Below are 22,246 nucleotides of genomic sequence, written 5' to 3' on the forward strand. Positions count from 1 at the left end.
TCTATTTTCTTAGATGCCATCCCTTGACCATCTTACATGTCAGATGTTCCACTGCCATATGACACAAAATTCTCTCTATACATGTAAAAATATGCAAACAACATGAAATATAACACATTGATGTTCTCTATCATATTTCTATTTGCTTGGATGTCATCTCTTGACCATGAGACACGTCAGACATTTCACTGCTGCCATTTGACGCAAAATTCTCTCTTTACTTGTAGAAATATGCAAGCAACGTGAAATATAACACATTGATGCTCTCTATAATCTTTCTATTTCCTTAGACGTCATCTCTTGACCGTCAAACATGTGAGACATTTGACCACCATCTGATACAAAATTCTGTCTATACTTGTAAAAATATGCAAGCAACATGAAATATAACACATTGGCCATCTCTATCATATTTCTATTTGCTTAAACACAATCTTTTTACCATCAAACATGTTAGACGTTAGATCGCCAAATGACAATATACAAACAACATGAAATATAACACATTGACGCTCTCTATCATATTTCTATTTTCTTAGACACCATCTCTTGACCATCAGACACATCAGACGTTTCACCGCCATCCACCACAAAATTCTCCCTATACTTGTAGAAATATGCAAGCAACATGAAATACAAAGCGTTGATGCTCTCCATGACCAACAAGAGCCAGTAGAAGTAATCAAGTCGCCCACGGTTGATGTTACTGTCAAGCCAATTAGGTTTCCCATTACCACCCGTCAATCTGTGAATAAGCGTGACCATAAAGACGCTCAAATAGTCCGCCACCGCATTCATAATGGAGGAAAGCGCTATAGCTGTGCTACGCAAATTGGGTTGAAACTCAGTATAGAAAAAATCCAGAGAACCCACTACATGGAAGCAATTTGCCAGACCGTGTATAAAAAACTGAGGGACAAGCCAAAACACAGAAATTGGAGCTATGGCTGATGGGTCATCTGTGAGGCCATGGCTTTTGGCCACATTTCGTCTCTTCACTTCAACTAAAGCAGCAACTAACATTGAGATCAATGAAAATACATAGCCTATGCCCATTCTTTGAAGTGGTGTAATTCCTCTTTCTTGTTTTGTGAGGCGCCTTGTAAGTGGAACTAATACTCTGTCGTAGAGTGGAAGCCAGAAAATGACCACCAAGGATGAGACAACATGGATGGAAGCTGCGGGCACTTTGATGCTTGAGGAGCCCATATTTCGGTTCATTGTGAGGGCCTGGAAAACTGCATATGTTGATTGCTGTGATGTAATTGAATTGCAGATTTTGACAGAGAACATGGGTAGAATTGCGATGAGGATTTTCAAATCCTCTATTCTATGGATGGGTGAGAGGTTCCATGGTCGAGCCACAGTGCCGTTCGCTTGCATGTCTCCTTCTGTAAGTATGGCGGCCTTGTCCAGGAACCTGGTTTTCAAATTGTATAATGGCATGGTCAGTTAAGTGACTGAAATCCTTCTTGTATTATGCAGACAAACAAGATGGAAGAAATGTCATGAATTATGTTGAAAAATATTGGATTGAGTTAGTAAGATAAGTTGTAGTGATGTTGTTCTTGTCATTAAAGTTCAATTTTTTTTTATGGAGGTCCAGACCTATAAGCATGGCAGTCCAGCAAAGGATATGAAGCCCGCGAGCACACCACCTCAGCGGATCTTTACAGAGTAGTTTTTGCCACTCCTGAAACCTCTTTTGAAATGTTATTGTTGAGTGTTTATATCAGAATGAGGTCTAATGTTTTGTAACCTTGCTGAACATAATTTTAATTAAAGAATGTCTACTCCCAAAAACTATATTAAAATATTATGTGTTTTTATTTTTTAAGATAATAAAAAGGTTTCATCATATTCAAAATAAACTAAAAACTAAAATTATTGTGAAATTATGTTTTTTTTAAGATATTTTTTTTAATTTATATTCAAAATAAATTAGAAATGTATCTTTAAATTAAAGAACAAAATAACATCTTAATTAGTCCAAATAAGAAATAGAACCACAACACAATAATAAATTAGTAAAATTTAAAATAGGATCTAATATATACATATTTCAACTAGCATACTTATATTTTAAAAAATCTATGAAGAAGAGTTCAAGAGATATTTTTAAAATGTATGCTTAAAAATATTATTGTATAGATTAATTATATAGGTAATTATATTTTTATTAATATAGTAATATTATTTTTTCTCTATATTATAATATCTTACTTAATATTTTGTTATATTAAATACATTTATTTAAAAGATGTTGAGAGTTTTAGTCTCAAGATGTTTAGCTATTCTCAATAATAATTTTAACATAAGTGTCTCGACACTAATATCTCTTATGTTTTAGTATGCCATGAATGCACGTGATGTTCAAGTGAAGGCCTCGTGTTATTATCTTATGATTATAAAAGTCTTTGACAGTATAACTAGACATATTAAAAGAAATTAGTTCTAGTTATATATTTAATTACACTACAGTATAACTATGTTGTTAGTTAGTAAGATAAGGGTAGAAGGGTGAAGGGAGCACACAGTTCAAGATTGAAAAAAATAAATATAAATAGTTTCTTTTAATTTGAGAGCTTCTAGATTTGATTTTGTGTATTTGTTTTCTATCAAGTTACAAATCATATTTTATGAAAACTATGATTTTCTTTTCTTTTCTCTTCTCTAACTCACTAATCTAATGATGAATCACAAAATATAATTTAAAATATTGATTAAAAAATACACATAATAAAATCCAAAAACTCTCATATTACATCGACCTAGATCATAGAAACCTAATAGTTTCTTTCTTTGATGATTGAAAATAAACAAACTCCTATCATAGAGAAGGGAGACTATGATAGTAGATACCTGAATCTGGATGTAATAGAGACTTTAGGACTATTTTGGCCGTAATAAAGCAGGGTCAGATCGGATGGAAGAGATAATTTTCTCTTTTTGATAGACGCCATGATCACCTGTGCTATACCTGTGTAAGGGCTGCCCTGTGGCGTTTCACGGTAGAAAAGGGGTGCACCAATAAGGAAGCCAACTAATGAAATGAGCATGAGAATAGCACAGATACCAAATCCCAAGGTCCAGCTCACATTGCTCTGAATATAAACAATAACAGTACTGGCCACCACACTGACCAAGCTCATTGAGAAAAAATACCAATTAAAGAAACTCTGAAGGTCTTTCTTCTGTTCGACTGTTTTAGTTCCTCCTCGTTCAAACTGATCTGCCCCGAATGGCGTAGCAGCTGGTCTTATTGTAGCTGACCCAATGCTCATGAAAACCATCGCCATCACAAGAAAAAACATCTGTGCTTTGGAAGCACTTATGCATTCTCTCAACTTTGCTTGCGCCTCACTGCACTTTGGTGGTCGCACTCTCGGGATTCGATCCGTGAGAGTCCATAGAATCGTTCCCTGCACATTAATATGGATACAAATCAAACTTATTAATTTTTCTTTAAGTTCGGGGATGAGTTCGGGGATGACCCCACAGTGCTGTGGTTAGCTGTGAGTCTCAGGGGAGGTCTTTGGTTCGAGTCTACTCCACTAGTTTTTAGGTCCATGAAAAAACTTAAAAATACAAAAGAAAAAGATTGCTTTAGGTTCATCCAGAGCAATCTATTTTTGAGTTTAGATATAGTTTATAGTATACAGGATTACATCCTATTAAGTCAAAATCAGGCAACAAATTTTTTATTCAAAATAAAAATTTTGTTTAAATTCTTTTAAGAAAGAGGCCTTAGAATCATACTTACAATTAAATTGGAGAAAGCACCAATGAGTAATGCTAGAAATCGACCAATGTAAGCATCTGCAAGAAAGGCGCCACCTAGGGTTGCCAAGTTTGTTGTACCAGAAACGATATTTTTCAAATTTACAATTGCAACAATCTCCATATTGTATTTCGTTCTTAGATAGACCACCTCATTTGCCAGCAACCCGCCAAGTGCTAGCCTCTCCAAGCTCTCATGTCCTGCAAATAAAATCTTTCTTCATATTGTGAAGCATCACGTATAAATTTTCATTTAATCAACACACTCTAAATTTGTCTAGGTTCATTTGGAATCACACTAACAAATGGGTGCATGATTTCCAATACACTATCTAAAAAAAATAAAAAATTTCAATATGTGAATTCTATTAGAATAGTGAATATGATTTCCAATGAACTATCTAAACAAATCAAATCTTTCAATATGTAAATTCTATTATAAAAATGAGCATGATTTTCAATGAACTACCTAAACAAATCAAACTTTCACCCGCCATACTTTTATTGCATGAAAATTGAAACCCAAAAAATAGTTTTCAAAATGCACACCAACATACTTAGTTGCAGCACCTCCTCAGACAAGTTAATACCAGTGGCAAAATAATAAGCTTACCTAATAAAAAGGGCATGGTTTTCCATCCTCCTTTTGTTCTTTTTTTACACGAGTTTTTATCTTCACCATCACCACTCTGCACATCATTCGTTTTTGTGCATGACAGAGCATGAAAGCAATTAAAGTGGTTAAGAATGGGAATATTACCCCAATATTTCTTCTCTTCCATTCTTCAAATTGCTCAAAACCGAACCCTAATTAGTCAGAAACTTTTGTAACAGGCATGAAAGAGTTCATCAAGAAGCTCACTACTTTATATTACTGTAAATATACGTTGCACCGTCATCATCGACGTAATATCAAACCATAACAAACCAGAAAAGTCACAATTAGATGGTGATTCTGCATATCTTAAAAACAAAGATACCAATTAACTTTACCAACAAAAACATATTAGATCGACTTAATAATAATGTCATTCTCGTTTTCTCTGTCACTAGCAAAAAATATCCAGAGAAAAATTCAACTGTTTGGCCGGCCATAACTAGAAAAATCGTATATTCTATGTCCTACTTTATCGACGTTGATTACAAATTAGTCGGCGTGCGAGGGATTTCATCATCTACTGGTTGGCGTTTTACAGTATTCATTTTTATTTGGGCGGCTCTTGTAACATTTTAGTTGGTCGAGGAAAAAAATATGATTATTGTTTGTACTTGTCAATTCGAGTGATATAATGACCCTCTCTAAATCATTACTGGCATAAAATATCTTGTGATTTAATCTCAAGTAGGTCGGGCTGATCCTATTTTGCCATGGAAATGAATTCTAACTTCAAAGTTGTTAAAGAACAAAATGATTACTACTGAAATCTGCTAATGACATCTTGATGTTTGGTAAGTTTTTATGGATTGTGGTGTTTGGAAACATCTTTGATGTTACGTGAATTTATAGTTTAAACTAAAATTCAATTATATAATGTTTCTTTGTATTCAGTTTCATTGGGTCTCCCATATTGTTTTGGTTTGGTAGAGCTTCTTAAGTTGTTGTTTTTTCTTGTATATGTGTTTAAATTTTAAATTATTATTATTGTTATTATTATTATTATTGTAGATATTAAAATTATTTAGTTGAATAAGACTTAATTATTTATTTTCTGATATTTTTTAAAATTCTTTGTCTTGTTAGTTAAAACTCAATAGTTATCAATTGATTTTGTATTTTATGGAAACATCATCCTCTCATTTAGCCATTAATTAAGTTGAATAGCTCATGTTTATCCTCTCATATGTTATTTTTATTTATTCATTCATTTTATTTTCCCTAGAAAATCTAAAAATACTCTCATTCATTCACTATATCAGTAAATTCAATTTGCAGGTAACTTTGAACATGGTTGTGCCATGGATATTAGCATTCGAATATCATTGAGCCACTAGATATTTAAACTTAGGATAATGGGTCCATATAATCTCAAATCAAAAGGGAAATACAGTCCTTGGTCTACCTAAGTCCCATCGAACATAAATAGGACAATGATCTGAACCAAAGCCAATCTGGGAGGAAGGTGACAACACTCAAAAATATTCCAAGAAGAGGAGATCACACACCAATGAAGGTGCACCTGAATAAGACTATATCTTGATCTATGGTCAGACCAAGTGTAATTCCTTTCTTCCAATTCCAAATCAATAAATATTTACCTTTAGCCAACAAATCATGAAGGTCCTGCATGTGGTCAGAAAAGTCTACAACACCCCCCAATTTCTTTGAGGAGAACAAGAAGGTATTGAAGTTCCCCATAACTAACCATTTAGAATCTTCAAAATGAGGTTGCAAAGGGAGGAGCATGTTTCATAAATCCCTCCTCAACACCACATTGTTTGGGGCATAAATATTCATAAGTGTCCATTCCTCTTTAGAAATCTCATCCTTGAAGTCCATATATTAATAGTGTTTATCCTCATATCTTAGGATTCCAGAAAGATTATGGGGTTTACACACAATTCCTAATCCCTCTGAAGCACTACCAACATTCATAGCAATAGAATTTGAAAAAGGTAAAATGAATTTGCAAGCCTTGAGAAAGGTGTCAAACTCATTTAGTTTCTTGTAGAAAAAAGATATCTAGCTTCAATTCTTTCACCAAGTTCATAACCAGAATCTATTAATGGGAACCATGTAGCCCCCATATGTTCCAAGAAATAATGATCATTTCTTATGTTTATGGGAGAAAAACTACTTCAAAGTGCTTTGGCTACCATTAGCCACATCCCTAGAAGCACTCAATTGCCTCGTCTCCTTTGTAGACTTTTTGTCAGTCTTCACATCCTTTCCGACATCAATGATATTTTGGCCACCAATTGAGAGTGGGATCGGGAGAGGGGGAGAGGAAAGGGATTTCAAAAGGTTACCACCTTTCATAACTTCAAGAGACCTCCTCGGGATAGGGATCCAAGGGGAGACTAACAAGGAAGTCTCAATCTCATCACAATCTGAACCAAAGTGGGCCAACCCCTGAATAGGAGATATGACCTGGGGGGAACATTGAAAAATAAATCCACAAGAGGAGCATATTCCTTGAGAAAAAACCGATTCTACAAAGGGAAAAATATTGAACATAAGGATGAGGAGAAAATGGATATCAAATCATTAATGCAGAAGAAAAAACAAACTGATATAAAATTCATATTCAATGAGATACAATCAAATGATCATTACATTGATCAACATCAGAGCTATATAAATCCATTATTCCCATACAAAACTACCAAAACTCCCTTACAAGAAAGTAACTTCCCAGTTGATTAACAATTATTTTAATTTATTTATTAACCTAAACTAGATAAAAGTAACCTACATTAATGTAAAACTCCAACAAAGGAGAGAAGAAGAAACCCTCACCATATTAGGATCATAGTCCATATCCTCCAACCCACAACTCAAGATAGGGAGAGGAAGTAACATTTCAAGAAAGGCCTCGATGTGAGAATACACAATCCCTACAAGAGGAGAAACTATGCCATGATTCAAAGCTAGAGCCTGAAGGGAACCCTCATTATCCAAACTAGAGAGAAACAAACTAGTGGCTCCCTCCTTTCCTAACAAATGATTTGACTCCAAGAATTGAGAGACTAGCTTACACACCTTAGAAGCCAAGGAGGAAGATGTTGGAACCTTCCCTTTAACCTTAAGAACCTGAGCTTGTTTTTTCCCTGAAGTGCACCGTTAGAAAGGTGACTAGGAGAAGAACAAAGTTGATAGAAGGGGGTCAATTTTTCAAACTCCAGAGGCTGAGTCCAAGAGCCCAGGTGGGACTTCCGCTCAATTGAAAGAGTTAGAGTCAAACCGAGCGTAATATTCACACAGGAATGCACATACACCAATTACAACCTTTTCTTAGTGATAGAGTCCAAGGAAATGAACTATCATAACAAATTGGCCATGCTTGTAATAATATCTTCATCCCAAAAATCCAAAGAGAGGTCCAGGAGACGGACCCAGGTCAGAATATCCCTAGACAAATGAAACTTAGGCTTAAAACTCGAGTTTGATTTACAGAGAAGATGTTGTTGCTTCCCAAAAAACTAGGGACCTAAAGATAGGCTATGAAGGAAATCATCCTTGAGAGAGAAAGGAGCAGCATGACATACCTTTAGGGAGCACAAAGATTGACAGATTATACTTAATAACCCATCTAACAAATGCCCACTTATAGGTTGTAGCTATCTCTGGATGTTTTCCCACAAACTTCCCAACCAATGTGGTCTCCATTTTAGCCAAGCAACTATTGAAGGATGTGTCTTTTATATCTACATGCATGTTCCATTCTCAGAGTGTTCAATAGACAACCTATCCATAGGAATGAATTGACCATTGTTAAAGAGATATTTTCAATGCCCCTAGCAATTGTTACTAGTTGTTCCCACGGATGAAGGAGAGGACCCACTACCTTTTATATCCTTGTTGACATCTTTACTATGGGCATAACAAAACTTGAGAAGGCCTCGCCCCTTTCACATGGGCTCCCCTCCACAAGAATCTCTAGAAACAAGTAATAACAATCCACATGATAATGCTTGATATCTAATTCTTTCAAAACCCCTTTTACCTCATTCTCAGCCAAATCCTTAGCCTTGCCATCCTTTCCCAACTCCTTCAGGCCCACACCAGACAATTCCCACCCACTGCTCGCATACCACATTTTCAAACATATGAGTATTGTTTTGATATGTGGAGGTTAATCTATGGATGCATTTCCATTATCTCATGTATGCTTTGTAAACATTTATTAAGAGTTGGTAAGTAAAACATAAAGACACATAGGTGTCCACCACTTAACTATAATCAAACAAGGTAAAAAAGATGTATTTTAATACCACTTTGACTTCAACTTAAATATTTTGAAAAAGGAACACAAATTGAAAAATTAGTGATAAACAATAATACAATCATGTATTATAAAGAAAATCATATATCTAAAGATTAAAATTGTAAATGAAGTTCCATCTAGTCATTATAATAAAGTTAACATTATATTTATTCTAAAAAAGAAATATCTGTTATCACCTCTGGATATGAAGACAATTGATGTTGCGATCATGCATGCAGATCCAACTTCAATTTGGAAATCCAGTTTCTTTCCATGCACAACAAGAAAACTATTTTTAGTTTTTTATTTGGACAATTAGTTTAATTGTTTTTTAGAGTGGAATAAAGCATGTGCACTCACATGTATTGTTTTATTTTTAGGAGACTATTTATAGTTTTATTTAGTTAATTATTTTTAGAGACTCGATTAATTATTTCTTATTTGAATAATGCAAGTTGAATGCATGGAATGTAATCAGTCTAAATCTAGGAGAGAACTATTTGTTCTAAGAGGTTGCAACTTGTGTAAAAGACTGCCAATTGTAATGCTTTAATGATGGCTCACAAGATGTAATCTATTCTTGAATTTCAATAAAGATTTTTTGTTTGTGTGTTAAATCTTTCTGTAGTTGCAATTTACTTATTTGCATGTGTCTGAAGAATCTACAAATGGTATTAGAGCAGAACCAAAAGAGAAACAATTACCAGATGTAGACTTACGGTCATCCATACTACCTCCCCAATCAGAATCACTAAAGCCAGCAAGATTGAACTTTTCAGAAGAGTAGTAATGAATACCAAAATTTAAAATCCCTTTCACATACCTCAAAATCCTCTTGGTTGCCTTCATGTGTATTTCTGATGGATTTGTCATATACCTTGAAACAAGTGAAACTAAATATGCAATATCAAGCCTTGTGTGGATCAGAAATATCAAGCTCCCCACAATACTTATATAAGATGTCTCATCAACTAAATCAACACCTTCATCTCTACATAACACAACTCTATGAGCACTTAGAGTGGAGGAACGATTATAATCAGTCATATCAAATTTCTTCAACATATATCCTGTGCATACCACGCTCTTGGTGCTTTCTTGAGGCCATACAAAGCCTTCTTCAACCTATAGACATGATGCTCTTTTCCTTCCACTTCAAAACCTTGTGGCTGCTCCACATATACTTCCTCTTTTAAGTACCCATTCAAGAAGGCATTTTTCACATCCATATGATGTATGCTCCACTTCTTCTGAGTTGCTAATGAAATCAACATTCTAATGGTCTCCTGTCTTGCTACTAGTGCAAATGTCTCTTCATAATCAATTTGTGAGTCTCAACATCAAGGGGGAGTATGAAGACAATTTATGTTGTGATCATGCATGCAGCTCCAGCTTCAATTTTGAAAATCCAGTTTCTTTCCATGCACAACAAGAAAACCATTTTTAGTTTTTTATTTGGACTATTAGTTTAATTTTATTTTTATTGGAATAAAGCATGTGCACTCACATGTATTGTTTTATTTTTAGGAGATTATTTATAGTTTTATTTAGTTAATTATTTTTAGAGACTCAATTAATTAATTTTTATTTGAATAATGCAAGTTGAATGCATGAAATGTAATCAATCTAAATATAGGAGAGAACTATTTGTTCTAAGAGGTTGCAACCTCTATAAAAGACTGCCAATTGTATTGTTTTAACGATGGGTTGCAAGATGTAATCTATTTTTAAATTTCAATAAAGATTTTATGTTTGTGTGTTAAATCTTTTTGTAGTTGCAATTTACTTCTTTGCATGTGTTTGAAGAATCTACAAGATATTACAAAATTAATTCGGTTCCATAAGAACTCTATTTTGAAGTGTTAGGATGTGCATGGATGATACAAAAGACGTGAATCTCTTCATTTACATCTCTAGGAGGCCAGACTTGTGTAGCCACAAAATTTTGAGTAATAGAGTTTGTTAATTATCAAATAAATTGGATAACATCTATAAACCTTCTGAGAGAGTTCCATTTTTTAATATTGAGACATTGTTTTCTCTTCTTTTTTTTGCCTTGTATCTCATCTTAAAAATGTATATGTAGGTTGTAATGATATTTATGCACTTAATATCTACTTTTTGGAAAAATATTTGTTAAGAGATTCCTGAAATCTTTATAAATCCAATTTAGGGAACTTGTTGAATTTTGTTCCTTAGCAAAACTTGAAGATTCCAAGGTTTGTCAAGAAAGGTATATTAATTTGCACCTAGAACTATCTCATTTTTTTGCATTAGTTCTTTGGGATAGAATTTTTTAAGAATGTAGGCATTCTTTTTTAAAATCAGTCAGTATTTTCTATTTCAGCATTGTCCTTTTGTTTGAAATGGAGAATGGGTTTTTAATCTATATTTTTATTTACAGGGCATCATAACAAATAGCATTTTGATTGATTTTTACAAACATGCTAGGTGTTTTTGAAACATTTATTATGGTATCTATGATGTTATATTGCTTTAAATTATTTTCATTTGCAAGTTTTATTTGACATTTTATCCATAGTACATTTGCCCTATATGCACTTCCCTGAGCTATAAAAGTATTTTGGTGGATCTCTATAATCAGTTCCAAATCTCCTACTTTAGCATGCACCAAAAGGATGTTGACTTTCAGATTTATGAACATACAACAAGGAGATTAATATAAGGTACCAGAGTAGTACTCATCATGAATCAATTTGTTACTTACAAATTGCTTCATCATTCTAGTGGATAACAGTCTGCACATCCAAGCAAACTCATTAGTCAATTCCTTTCAATTCACTTTAATGCAACTTGGGGTCATAAATTTATTCTAATGCATCCAGTATATCACAAACAATGATGTAAGCCATTAGAATAGTTTACTTGAATTTCTTAGGACTCATGATTTTATGTAATTATTCATAAGCCAGAGTTTGACATCAGTTAACAAAAAAATGTTTTTCTACCCCCGAAGCAACCTTACATGGAAAGCTATTATCTTTTCTTTTCCAATGACCCACAAAGAGCTAATGCCTTAGGTATTGAAAAATAAGGTATGCAAGTATCCATAATTATGGGTATTATTTTATAGGGAGGTTTAAATTTGCACTCTAGCAATTGGACTTTTTACTCCTTTTCCATTGATTATAAAAGAAATAATCTGTTAGCCATATCTTTCTCTTATTGAGTATAGTCAACTGCCATTAATTAACTGACTTGCAATACAGAGTCATGGTTTTAGGGCAAGAAAATTCACAATTAGGAAATGAAGCTGCTTTGAATTTTGATCTCATGTCCAGTGTTGCATTGCTTGTCAGGTTGGGTGGATGGTTATCATTATTTCTATTTGTATAAGGGAACATTACTTTTAGTGCAGGGATGATTCTGATCACACTGCTTCTATTCATTTCTTTTGGGCCTCTTTTCATCCTACTTCTCAATTGATCAAAGATGAGAAAACTCCAGGTTATGACATCTATCAGAAGTATAGTTCAAAAGAAATGTTATAGATTTGGTCTTGTGGATACTAGATAGAATTCAATGTTCTATGCAATCTTTTGGCTTTTAAGTCATTATGATTTGTTATTTTTATTTCTCTCTTTATGCGAAATAGCAGTAACATCCAAGAAGAGCGACCGATTGCATGCCTATAAATAAAGAAGGAAACTAACGTCACGCTCTTCGATCTCTATACAACGAGAAAAACATATTAAACTGGACTAATAGTAATACCGTTCTCGTTTTAATTAATGGTCGACAAATATTCATTATGACGTAGTTTTAGTGTCTTAAAAAAAATCATTATTAGACATTTTCTTAGTAAAGGATAGACTACCTCAATTCTTAATTATTTTGCGAAAAGGGGTATTTGAATATATAATAGATAGAATGCGAGTTCTATGATATGTGATTATTTTTTCATTCACTATTTTAATATTCTTAATAAATTTAAGTTAAACATTTTTTTTTGTCTAGTATGGGAAGCATTTGTTCTCTTATCATCATTATTATAAAGATGATGTAGGGACATTGTACATTTTTGGCACTATCTTTATTAATTGTCACTACATATATTTTCTATACTTTAAATTTGATTTGTTTTTGGCCCATAACCTTTCAAAATACTGAAACACTTAGGCAATTAATAATTGCAACTCTCATCTTAGCATTATTCTCACGTGTCTTGATCTAATTTGGAGTTTGATGACCATTTGTCATAGCAGTATACCCTATCTTGATAATATCCCATATTCTAGTCGATGGATATTCCAAATGATTTTCCATCATTTCCTTCCAATAGGAGTAATTTGTGCCATCAAACTTCACTGATTTTCTAACTGAATTCCTATTCCATTCTAGATCTTCCCCAAGTAGTTAAGCTACACTAAGAGGAACCTCACTCTGATACCAATAGTTGAACACACCACAAGAATAAGAGGGGGTGGTGAATCACTCTCGACCTCAAAATACTCTACTTTTGACCCTTTAAACTTGAAACCACAATTAATTTATTATTGCAATTATGAATCATGAAAGCGCAATGCACAATAAACACATGAACACTAGATTTACATGGAAAAACCTAAATAAGGAAAAATTGTAGTGAGAATCACACTCACAATATGAATAACTAATTACAATGTTTTAGGCTCAAGTCCAAGGATCTCATAGCACCTAATAAGACTTGCAACACTAAGGAACACAACCTTAGGGTAAGATACAATAAGAACTTTCAATGTTGAGACTCACTATCTTAGAGCAAGATACAAATGACTATGCAAATTACAAAAAGAAACACATAATCTTCTAACATGTGTAGGGAATAGATGAATTGAAGAAAACAAGATCCCTTTATCATGAAATTATCCTTGATCCAATTTGTCAAGTGATCAATGTCATAGAAAACACATCTGACATCAAATCCTATCACATTGAAGATATCATCAACAAATTTCTTCATAAACTAACTTTCAAACCAAATATACTTGCAAATCATTCACATCCACTTCACATCAATTAAGACATGTTTCATACCTCAAATCATACAACCAGACATCTATATATACAAGATCACCCACTAAAACCCTCAACTAGGTCAGCCACAAATATAATATACAATATTACATGAATTAGGCCACTCAAACCAGTAATGCATAATGTTGTCTACTCTAGGAGATAAAGTGGACCCAAACACATCACAACACATTCATTTCACATAATTCCAATGAACCACAGACACTAACACATCCTCCAAAGTCAACCTCAAATGAAATAGGTAGATAAACAATAAAGCACATTAACCAGTCAGCCCAACACAATCCTCCTATAAAAAATACACACTATGGATCTATACACATCATAGTGAAACCCATATAAACATTTAAACTCAACCTATGATGTGTATCTAGACCAAAAGAGAATGATCCAAATAAGAGAAACCAATCATATCAACTAGAAGCCAACATTATTGACAATTCCAAATACAGAATATCATAACTTCACTTGCCAATCAAACTAGCACCAAAAAACTGAACTGGAACACTACACAAACCAAATAAACATGTCGTCCATGCTACAGAACTTGAATCAACATATTAGAAAACCACCAAGAATTCTCCACACTAGTTCTAATAGACACCTCTATGCTAGAAACAACAATAACTAACTCTACCATCTGAGCAACAAATGACATGAAAACCTGATAGTGTAATATACAGAGATCATAAAATTATATTCAAAACCACAAGACTCTTATCAAATAAAAGGAATGCAAATCATTCTTCCACTAGACATTAAATACTCTTTCCTCCATATAAATATTGTTTTCTACATATTGAAACTTTCACTACACCAACCTTCTAGAACACCTCATACTTACTCAACATCACCACCAAATCACCCAACAACATCAAAACACTCACTTTTGGACCTTCTTCAACACATACTGACATCAATGACATCACCATATAGGTTGACATCAATGACAACATAGCTCAACATAACTCAAGTTTCTAACATTATTTGCATGCATCTCTTCTTTTTTCTCTCTTATTTAGACTTTGCTAATGACTCATACATTGCTAAATTTTATTTTATTTTAAAGCACCATTGTGGCCATTTGAATATCTGATCAACCACAATATCTCTTGTAAAATATTTCATGTAAAGAATTTTGGTTATCATTGGTTAAAAAATTTATATTCAACTTCTTCCCCATCACTACTTCTTACTAAAAAGGTAAAGTTAGCCACTTTTTCACATTGGGGAACAATTCAATTATTTATTTTTGTTTATAATATTCTTTCTATTTATGATTCATTTCCTTCCTATTATTAGAAAAGTCTTTTTTGTTCATCAACTCCTATTGTTCAATCTTATGTACACTAGAATATTTCTCCATTTTACATTAGTTTTTCCTTAATTCTTATTCACACTTAAGCATAAGTGAACACCCTATCTCCAATATTTCCTATTATTAACTATTAACTATCTACTAAGGGAAAATGAAAAAATAGGGGCTTGATTTAAAGGGAAGATCCCAAGTAGTCCAAATCTTTCCTTCCATCTCAAGACATACATTTGGAGTTTCACAAATACACAAAGGTTTCTTATCTTTCTTATTGTACTTCAATATTTCACTTAAACTAGTTAATTTTAGTTGATTTCTTTGTTGTTATGCATTTCTTATCACACCCAATAGTCTACTCTTTATGTTTTCTTCTTCGCATATGTAAGTTGAAAAAAATTCTAGAGAGATGTTTGTGTTTAGAGATAGTACATAAATTGGACAATAATTACAATGTGTTGGTGTTGCAACTCAGGGTCTTCCAAACTTATTTTCTAGGTTTTTTATCATTTGTTGATTCTATTTATGCTACTAGCTTTCAAATTCTAATTTTTTATTAAATTAATTATTTTCTACTTTTAATTCATAATTCTTAGCTTGAATTTTGATAACATTGTTTGATAAGTTAAGGATGTATTTAGATAAGACTAATTAACATTGTTATTTACCATTATAAAATAAAAAAAGAATCGCTCTTTAAAACCTAGTCTTATTCATTATATATAAGTAAATGATTGAAAACTTAAGGACCTATCATTAAACTTTAGCTTGAAATCAATTTAAAATTGTATATAATCAATTTTACAAAAGTTATCCATAAAACTACAAATCTACCTGCAGTTCCTTGCCACCAATTAAAAGACAACCCCTTCTATATAACCTCTTCATTTACAATACATAAATTGAATTAGATAGATTATAGTCAAAATTCTATCATATTTCTATTTACTTAGACACAAATTAAAACAACTAATAAAATGTAACCTCTTAATTTATAACATAGAAATAGAATTAGATAGACTATAGTCAAGATTCTATCATACTTCTATTTTCTTAGACGTCATCTCTTGTCCGTCCTCTCACACAAAATTCTCTCTATACTTGTAGAAATATGGAAGCAACATGAAATATAATATAGATTGATGCTCTCTATCATATTTCTATTTGCTTAGACACCATCTCTTTATTGTCAGACATGTTAGACATTTAATCCTCATATGGCACAGAATTCTCTGTATACTTGTAGAAATATGCAAGGAGCATAAAATATAACACATTGATGATCTCTATCATATTACTAGTTACCTAGATGCCATCTCTTGACAATCAGACATGTGAGATGTTTCACCGCCATCTGATACAAAATTCTCTCTATACATGTAGAAACATGCAAGCAACATGAAATATAAAACATTGATGCTCTCTATCATATATCTATTTGCTTAGACGTCATCTCTTGACCACCAGACACATGAGACATTTTGCCACCATCTGACACAAAATTCTCTCTACACATGTAAAAATATGCAAGCAACATGAAATATAATAAATTGATGTTCTCTATCATATTTCTATTTGCTAAGACACCATCTCTTGACCATTAAAAACGTCAAACGTTTCACCGCCATCTGACACAAAATTTTGTCTATATTTGTAGAAATATGCAAGCAACATGAAATATAACACATTGATGTTCTCTATCATATTTCTATTTGCTTAGGCACCATCTCTTGACCATCGGATGTTTCACCACCATCTGACACAAAATTTTGTCTATACTTGTAAAAATATGCAAGCAACATGAAATATAACACATTGGTCGTTTCTATCATATTTCTATTTGCTTAAACACAATCTTTTTACCATCAAACATGTTAGACGTTGGATCGCCATCTGACACAAAATATTGTCTACATATAAAAATATTCAAGCAACATGAAATATAACACATTGACGCTCTTTATCATATTTTTATATTCTTAGACACCATCTCTTGGCCATCAGACACATCAGACGTTTCACTGCCATCCACCACAAAATTCTCCCTATACTTGTAGAAATATGCAAGCAACATGAAATACAAAGCATTGATGCTCTCCATGACCAACAAGAGCCAGTAGAAATAATCTAGTCGCCCACGGTTGATGTTACTGTCAAGCCAATTAGGTTTCCCATTACCACCCGTCAATCTGTGAATAAGCGTGACCATAAAGACGCTCAAATAGTCCGCCACCGCATACATAATGGAGGAAAGCGCTATAGCTGTGCTACGCAAATTGGGTTGAAACTCAGTATAGAAAAAATCCAGAGAACCCACTACATGAAAGCAATTTGCCAGACCCTGTATAAAAAACTGAGGGACAAGCCAAAACACAGAAATTGGAGCTATGGCTGATGGGTCATCTGTGAGGCCATGGCTTTTGGCCACATTTCGTCTCTTCACTTCAACTAAAGCAGCAACTAACATTGAGATCAATGAAAATACATAGCCTACTCCCATTCTTTGAAGTGGTGTAATTCCTCTTACTTGTTTTGTGAGGCGCCTGGTAAGTGGAACCAACACTTTGTCGTAGAGTGGAAGCCAGAAAATGACCACCAAGGATGAGACAACATGGATGGAAGCTGCGGGCACTTTGATGCTTGAGGAGCCCACATTTCGGTTCATTGTGAGGGCCTGAAAAACTGCATATGTTGATTGCTGTGATGTAATTGAATTGCAGATTTTGACAGAGAACATGGGTAGAATTGCAATTAGGATTTTCAAATCCTCTATTCTGTGGATGGGTGAGAGGTTCCATGGTCGAGTCACAGTGCCGTCCGGTTGCATGTCTCCTTCTGTCGGTATGGCGGCCTTGTTGAGGAAACTGGTTTTCAAATTGCATAATGGCAAGGTCAGTGAAGTGACTGAAATCCTTATTGTATTATGTAGAGAAATAAGATGAAATAAATAAGTGAGAAGATCTAGTAGTTGATGGAGAAATTTTAAATCATTTTCAAATTAAAGCTATGAGATTTCCACAATTCATATTGCATATTAGTTTGTTTATATTGTAAGTCTGGAATGGCTTAAATCACACAGATTAAGCTTATATTTCTAGACATAAAGTGTTAAACACTCAAAGATGAGTGACATTTTCTAGGCTTAATATGTTGTTTAAGGTGTGTGGTCACACTAAGAATACATTTCTAGACTTAAAAGTGTTAAAACGCTCAGAGTTGACTAACATTCTCTAAGCTTACTATGCTGCTTAGTGTGTGTGGTTTAAGGCTAACCATCAAGTCGCCAACTTATAACTAAGGTTACAGGGCCACATCATCAAATATGCTGTCACATCAACATGTTTTTGTTAGGGTGTCCAAAACAGCCCAAAAAAATGAGACCGATAATTGTGCACTAAGTCATGTTTTATTGGTGCATTGACGTGACATCACATGATTCATTGCTTTTTAGATCTAAGGGATACATTTCGTTTAATTACATGTAGTCATCATCAGTAATAACAACTTTAAAGTCACAACTATTGGTACAATATTGTCAAAAATATTGGTCATTAAATCAACAAGTGTTATCACAGCTATTGGAACGTGCTCAACTACTCAGTCCTCTCCAGTATGTTAAAACCTATTAGATTGAGTTAGTGTGATAAGTTGTAGTGATGTTGTTCTTGTCATTAAAGTTAAAATTCTTTTGAGATGTTATTGTTGAGTGTTTATATTAAGATGAGGTCTCTTGTTTTGTAACCTCACTCACAAAATTTTAGATAAAGAATGTCTATTCCAAAATACTATATTAAAATAATATGTGTTTTTTTTAAGATAATAAAAAATTTTATTCATATTCAAATAAACTAAAACCTAAAAATATTGAGAAAATATGTTTTTTTAAAGATAAATTTTTTATTTATATAAAATAAAATAGAAACATATTTTTAAAATAAAGAATAATGATAATAAATAACATCTTAATTAGTCCAAACAAGAGATAGAACCACAAAGCAATAATAAGTTAGTAAAAATTGAAATATCAGTAAAAAAGGATGTAATATATACATATTTGAGATACTTTTGAAATGTATGTTTAAAAATATTATTGTATATATTAGTTCTATAGATAATTATTATTTTATTAATATTTTTTTTTTTATATTATATTATCTTAGCTTATATTTATTATTTATTATTTATTATTATTATTATATTAAATGTATCTATTTAAAAAAGTTAGAGCTTTCTCAATAATAATTTCAACATAGGTGTCTCGACACTAATATCTCTTAACGTTTTTAGATAGATATATTTAAGGTATCTATACTAGTATTATATTTAATTGCATCTTACATTATAATTATGTTGTTTCTTGTGATTTTTGAAACAATTAAATAGTTAAATTTATCAGATTTCCACAGTCCATATTGTTGATTGTAATTGATTTCTGGATTCAACAGTGTAAGAATTTTTGCATCAAGTTTCGAGTCACATTCCATTATCCATCATCAAAATGAAAGAGAATAGTTGTGGGAGAATGATGATAGTTTGTAGAACAAGACTGGTTAGAAAGATAAAAGAGTGGTAGAAAGATGAAGGGTACACAAAGTTCAAGATTGACTAAATTAAAAATAAACACTTTCTTTTAATCTGAGAGCTTATCCATTTGATTGTACATATTTATTTTCTATCAACATTTCAAATCATATTCTATGATTTTATTTTTTCCTCTTCTCTAACTCACTAATCTGATGATGAATCACAAAATATAATGCAAATTATTGATAAAAAATAATACAGATAATAAAATCCAAAGGCTCTCAAATTACATCAGCATAGAAACTAATGTCTTTTAAGTAGTTTCTTTCTTGACTGAAAATAAACAAACTCTTATCATACAGAAAGGGAGAGTATGAATAGTAGATACCTGAATCTGGATGTAATAGAGATTTTAGGGCTGTTTTGACCGTAATAAAGCAGTGTCAGATCAGAGGGAAGAGATAATTTTCTCTTTCTGAAAGCCGCCATGATCACCTGTGCAATACCTGTGTAAGGGCTGCCCTGTGGCGTTTCACGGTAGAAAAGGGGTGCACCAATAAGGAAGCCAACTAATGAAATGAGCATGAGTATAGCACAGATACCAAATCCCAAGGTCCAGCTCACATTGCTCTGAATATAAACAATAACAGTACTGGCCACCACACTGACCAAGCTCATTGAGAAAAAATACCAATTAAAGAAACTCTGAAGGTCTTTCTTCTGTTCGACTGTTTTAATTCCTCCTCGTTCAAACTGATCTGCCCCGAATGGCGTAGCAGCTGGTCTTATTGTAGCTGACCCAATGCTCATGAAAACCATCGCCATCACAAGAAAAAACATCTGTACTCTGGAAGCACTTATGCATTCTCTCAACTTTGCTTGCACCTCACTACACTTTGGTGGTCGCACTCTCGGGATTAGATCCGTGAGAGTCCATAGAATCGTTCCCTGCACATTAATATGGATACAAATCAAACTTATTAATTTTGTTTTAGGTTCATCCGGGGCAATCTATTTTAGAGTTTAGAGATAGTTTATAGTAATATGGGATTACATCATATTAAACCAAAATCAAGTAACAAACTTTTAATTCAAGATTAGATTTTGTTGAAATTTTTTTTTAAAAAGGGGTCTTAGAGTCATACTTACAATTAAATTCGAGAAAGCGCCAATGAGTAATGCTAGAAATCGACCAATGTAAGCATCTGCAAGAAAGGCGCCACCTAAGGTTGCCAAGTTTGTTGTACCAGAAATGATATTTTCCAAATTTACAATTGTAACAATCTCCATATTGTATTTCGTTTTTAGATAGACCACCTCATTCGCCAGCAACCCACCTAGTGCTAGCCTCTCCAAGCTCTCATGTCCTGCAAATAAAATCTTTCTTCATATTGTGAAAGATCACTTATAAATTTCCATTTAATCAGCACATTCTAAATTTATAGGATTCATTTTGAATCACATTAGTAAGTGGGTGAAAAATTTCCAATGAACTATTAAAACAAATAAAATATTTCAAAATATGAATTCTATTGAAAAAGTGAATATGAATTCGAATGAACTATCTATACAAATCAAATCTTTCAATGTCTAGATTCTATTAGAAAAGTAAGTATGATTTTCAATAAACTATCTAAACAAATCAAACTTTCAGCAGCCATACTTTTATTGCATGAAAATTGAAACCAAAAAAACAGTTTTCAAAATGCACACCAATATACTTAGTTGGAGCACCTCCTCAGACAAGTTAATACCAGTGGCTATGAATATTTCATGGGGAAAATAATAAGCTTACCTAATAAAAAGGGCATGGTTTTCCATCCTCCTTTTGTTCTCTTTTTACTCGAGTTTTTATCTTCACCATCACCACTCTGCACATCATTCGTTTTTGTGCATGACAGAGCATGAAAGCAATTAAAGTGGTTAAGAATGGGAATATTACCCCAATATTTCTTCTCTTCCATTCTTCAAATTGCTCAACACCAAACCCTAATTAGTCAGAAACTTTTGTAACAGGCATGAAAGAGTTCATCAAGAAGCTCACTACTTTATATTACTGTAAATATACTTTGCACCGTCATCATCGTAATATCAAACCATAACAAACCAGAAAAGTCACGATTAGGCGATGATTCTGCATATCTTAAAAACAAAGATGCCAATCTATATATCTTAAAAACAAAGATACCAATAAACTTTACCAACAAAAACATATTAGATCGGCTGAATAATAATGCAATTCATTCTCCATTTCTCTGTCACTAGCAAAAAATATCCAGAGAAAAATTCAACTGTTTGCGGCCGGCAAATAACTAGAAAATCGTATATCCTATGTCCTACTTTATTTACGTTGATTCCGAAGTAGTCGGCGTCGGACGGATTTCATCATCTACTGGTTGGCGTTTTACAGTATTCATTTTTTTTTATCGGCTCTTGTAACATTTTAGTTGGTCGAGGAAAAAAATATGATTATTGTTTTTACTTGTCAATTCGAGTGATGTAATGACCCTCTCTAAATCATTACTGGCATAGAATATCTTGTGATTTAATCTCAAGTAGATCGGGCTGATCCTATTTTGCCATGGAAATGAATTCTAACTTCAAAGTTTTTAAGTAACAAAATGATTACTACTGAAATCTGCTGATGACATCTTGATGTTTGCTAAGT

The 22,246-nt window shown here is 32.9% G+C and overlaps 3 protein-coding genes across 3 annotated transcripts; all 3 read right to left on the reverse strand.

Moving 5' to 3' along the window:
- Nucleotides 1–519: 519 nt before the first annotated feature.
- LOC131043054 (protein NRT1/ PTR FAMILY 2.13-like) lies at nt 520–8,107 on the reverse strand. Its single transcript, XM_059210211.1, has 4 exons — nt 7,987–8,107; nt 3,764–3,981; nt 2,863–3,422; nt 520–1,420 (listed from the first exon to the last, which is right to left on the reverse strand). The coding sequence occupies exons 1-4, from the start codon at nt 8,105–8,107 to the stop codon at nt 520–522; spliced, it is 1,800 nt and encodes a 599-aa protein (XP_059066194.1).
- An 8,910-nt stretch (nt 8,108–17,017) lies between these two features.
- LOC131857543 (protein NRT1/ PTR FAMILY 2.13-like) lies at nt 17,018–17,881 on the reverse strand. Its single transcript, XM_059210212.1, has one exon. It carries the CDS (start codon nt 17,879–17,881, stop codon nt 17,018–17,020), a length of 864 nt encoding a protein of 287 aa, XP_059066195.1.
- A 2,051-nt stretch (nt 17,882–19,932) lies between these two features.
- Nucleotides 19,933–21,995, reverse strand: LOC131043057 (protein NRT1/ PTR FAMILY 2.13-like). Its single transcript, XM_059210213.1, has 5 exons — nt 21,928–21,995; nt 21,636–21,720; nt 21,374–21,449; nt 20,728–20,945; nt 19,933–20,526 (listed from the first exon to the last, which is right to left on the reverse strand). Exons 1-5 carry the CDS (start codon nt 21,993–21,995, stop codon nt 19,933–19,935), a joined length of 1,041 nt encoding a protein of 346 aa, XP_059066196.1.
- Between the last annotated feature and the right edge of the window lie 251 nt (nt 21,996–22,246).

Source organism: Cryptomeria japonica, chromosome 8 (genome assembly GCF_030272615.1).
Source record: "Cryptomeria japonica chromosome 8, Sugi_1.0, whole genome shotgun sequence".
Lineage (NCBI taxonomy): Eukaryota > Viridiplantae > Streptophyta > Pinopsida > Cupressales > Cupressaceae > Cryptomeria > Cryptomeria japonica.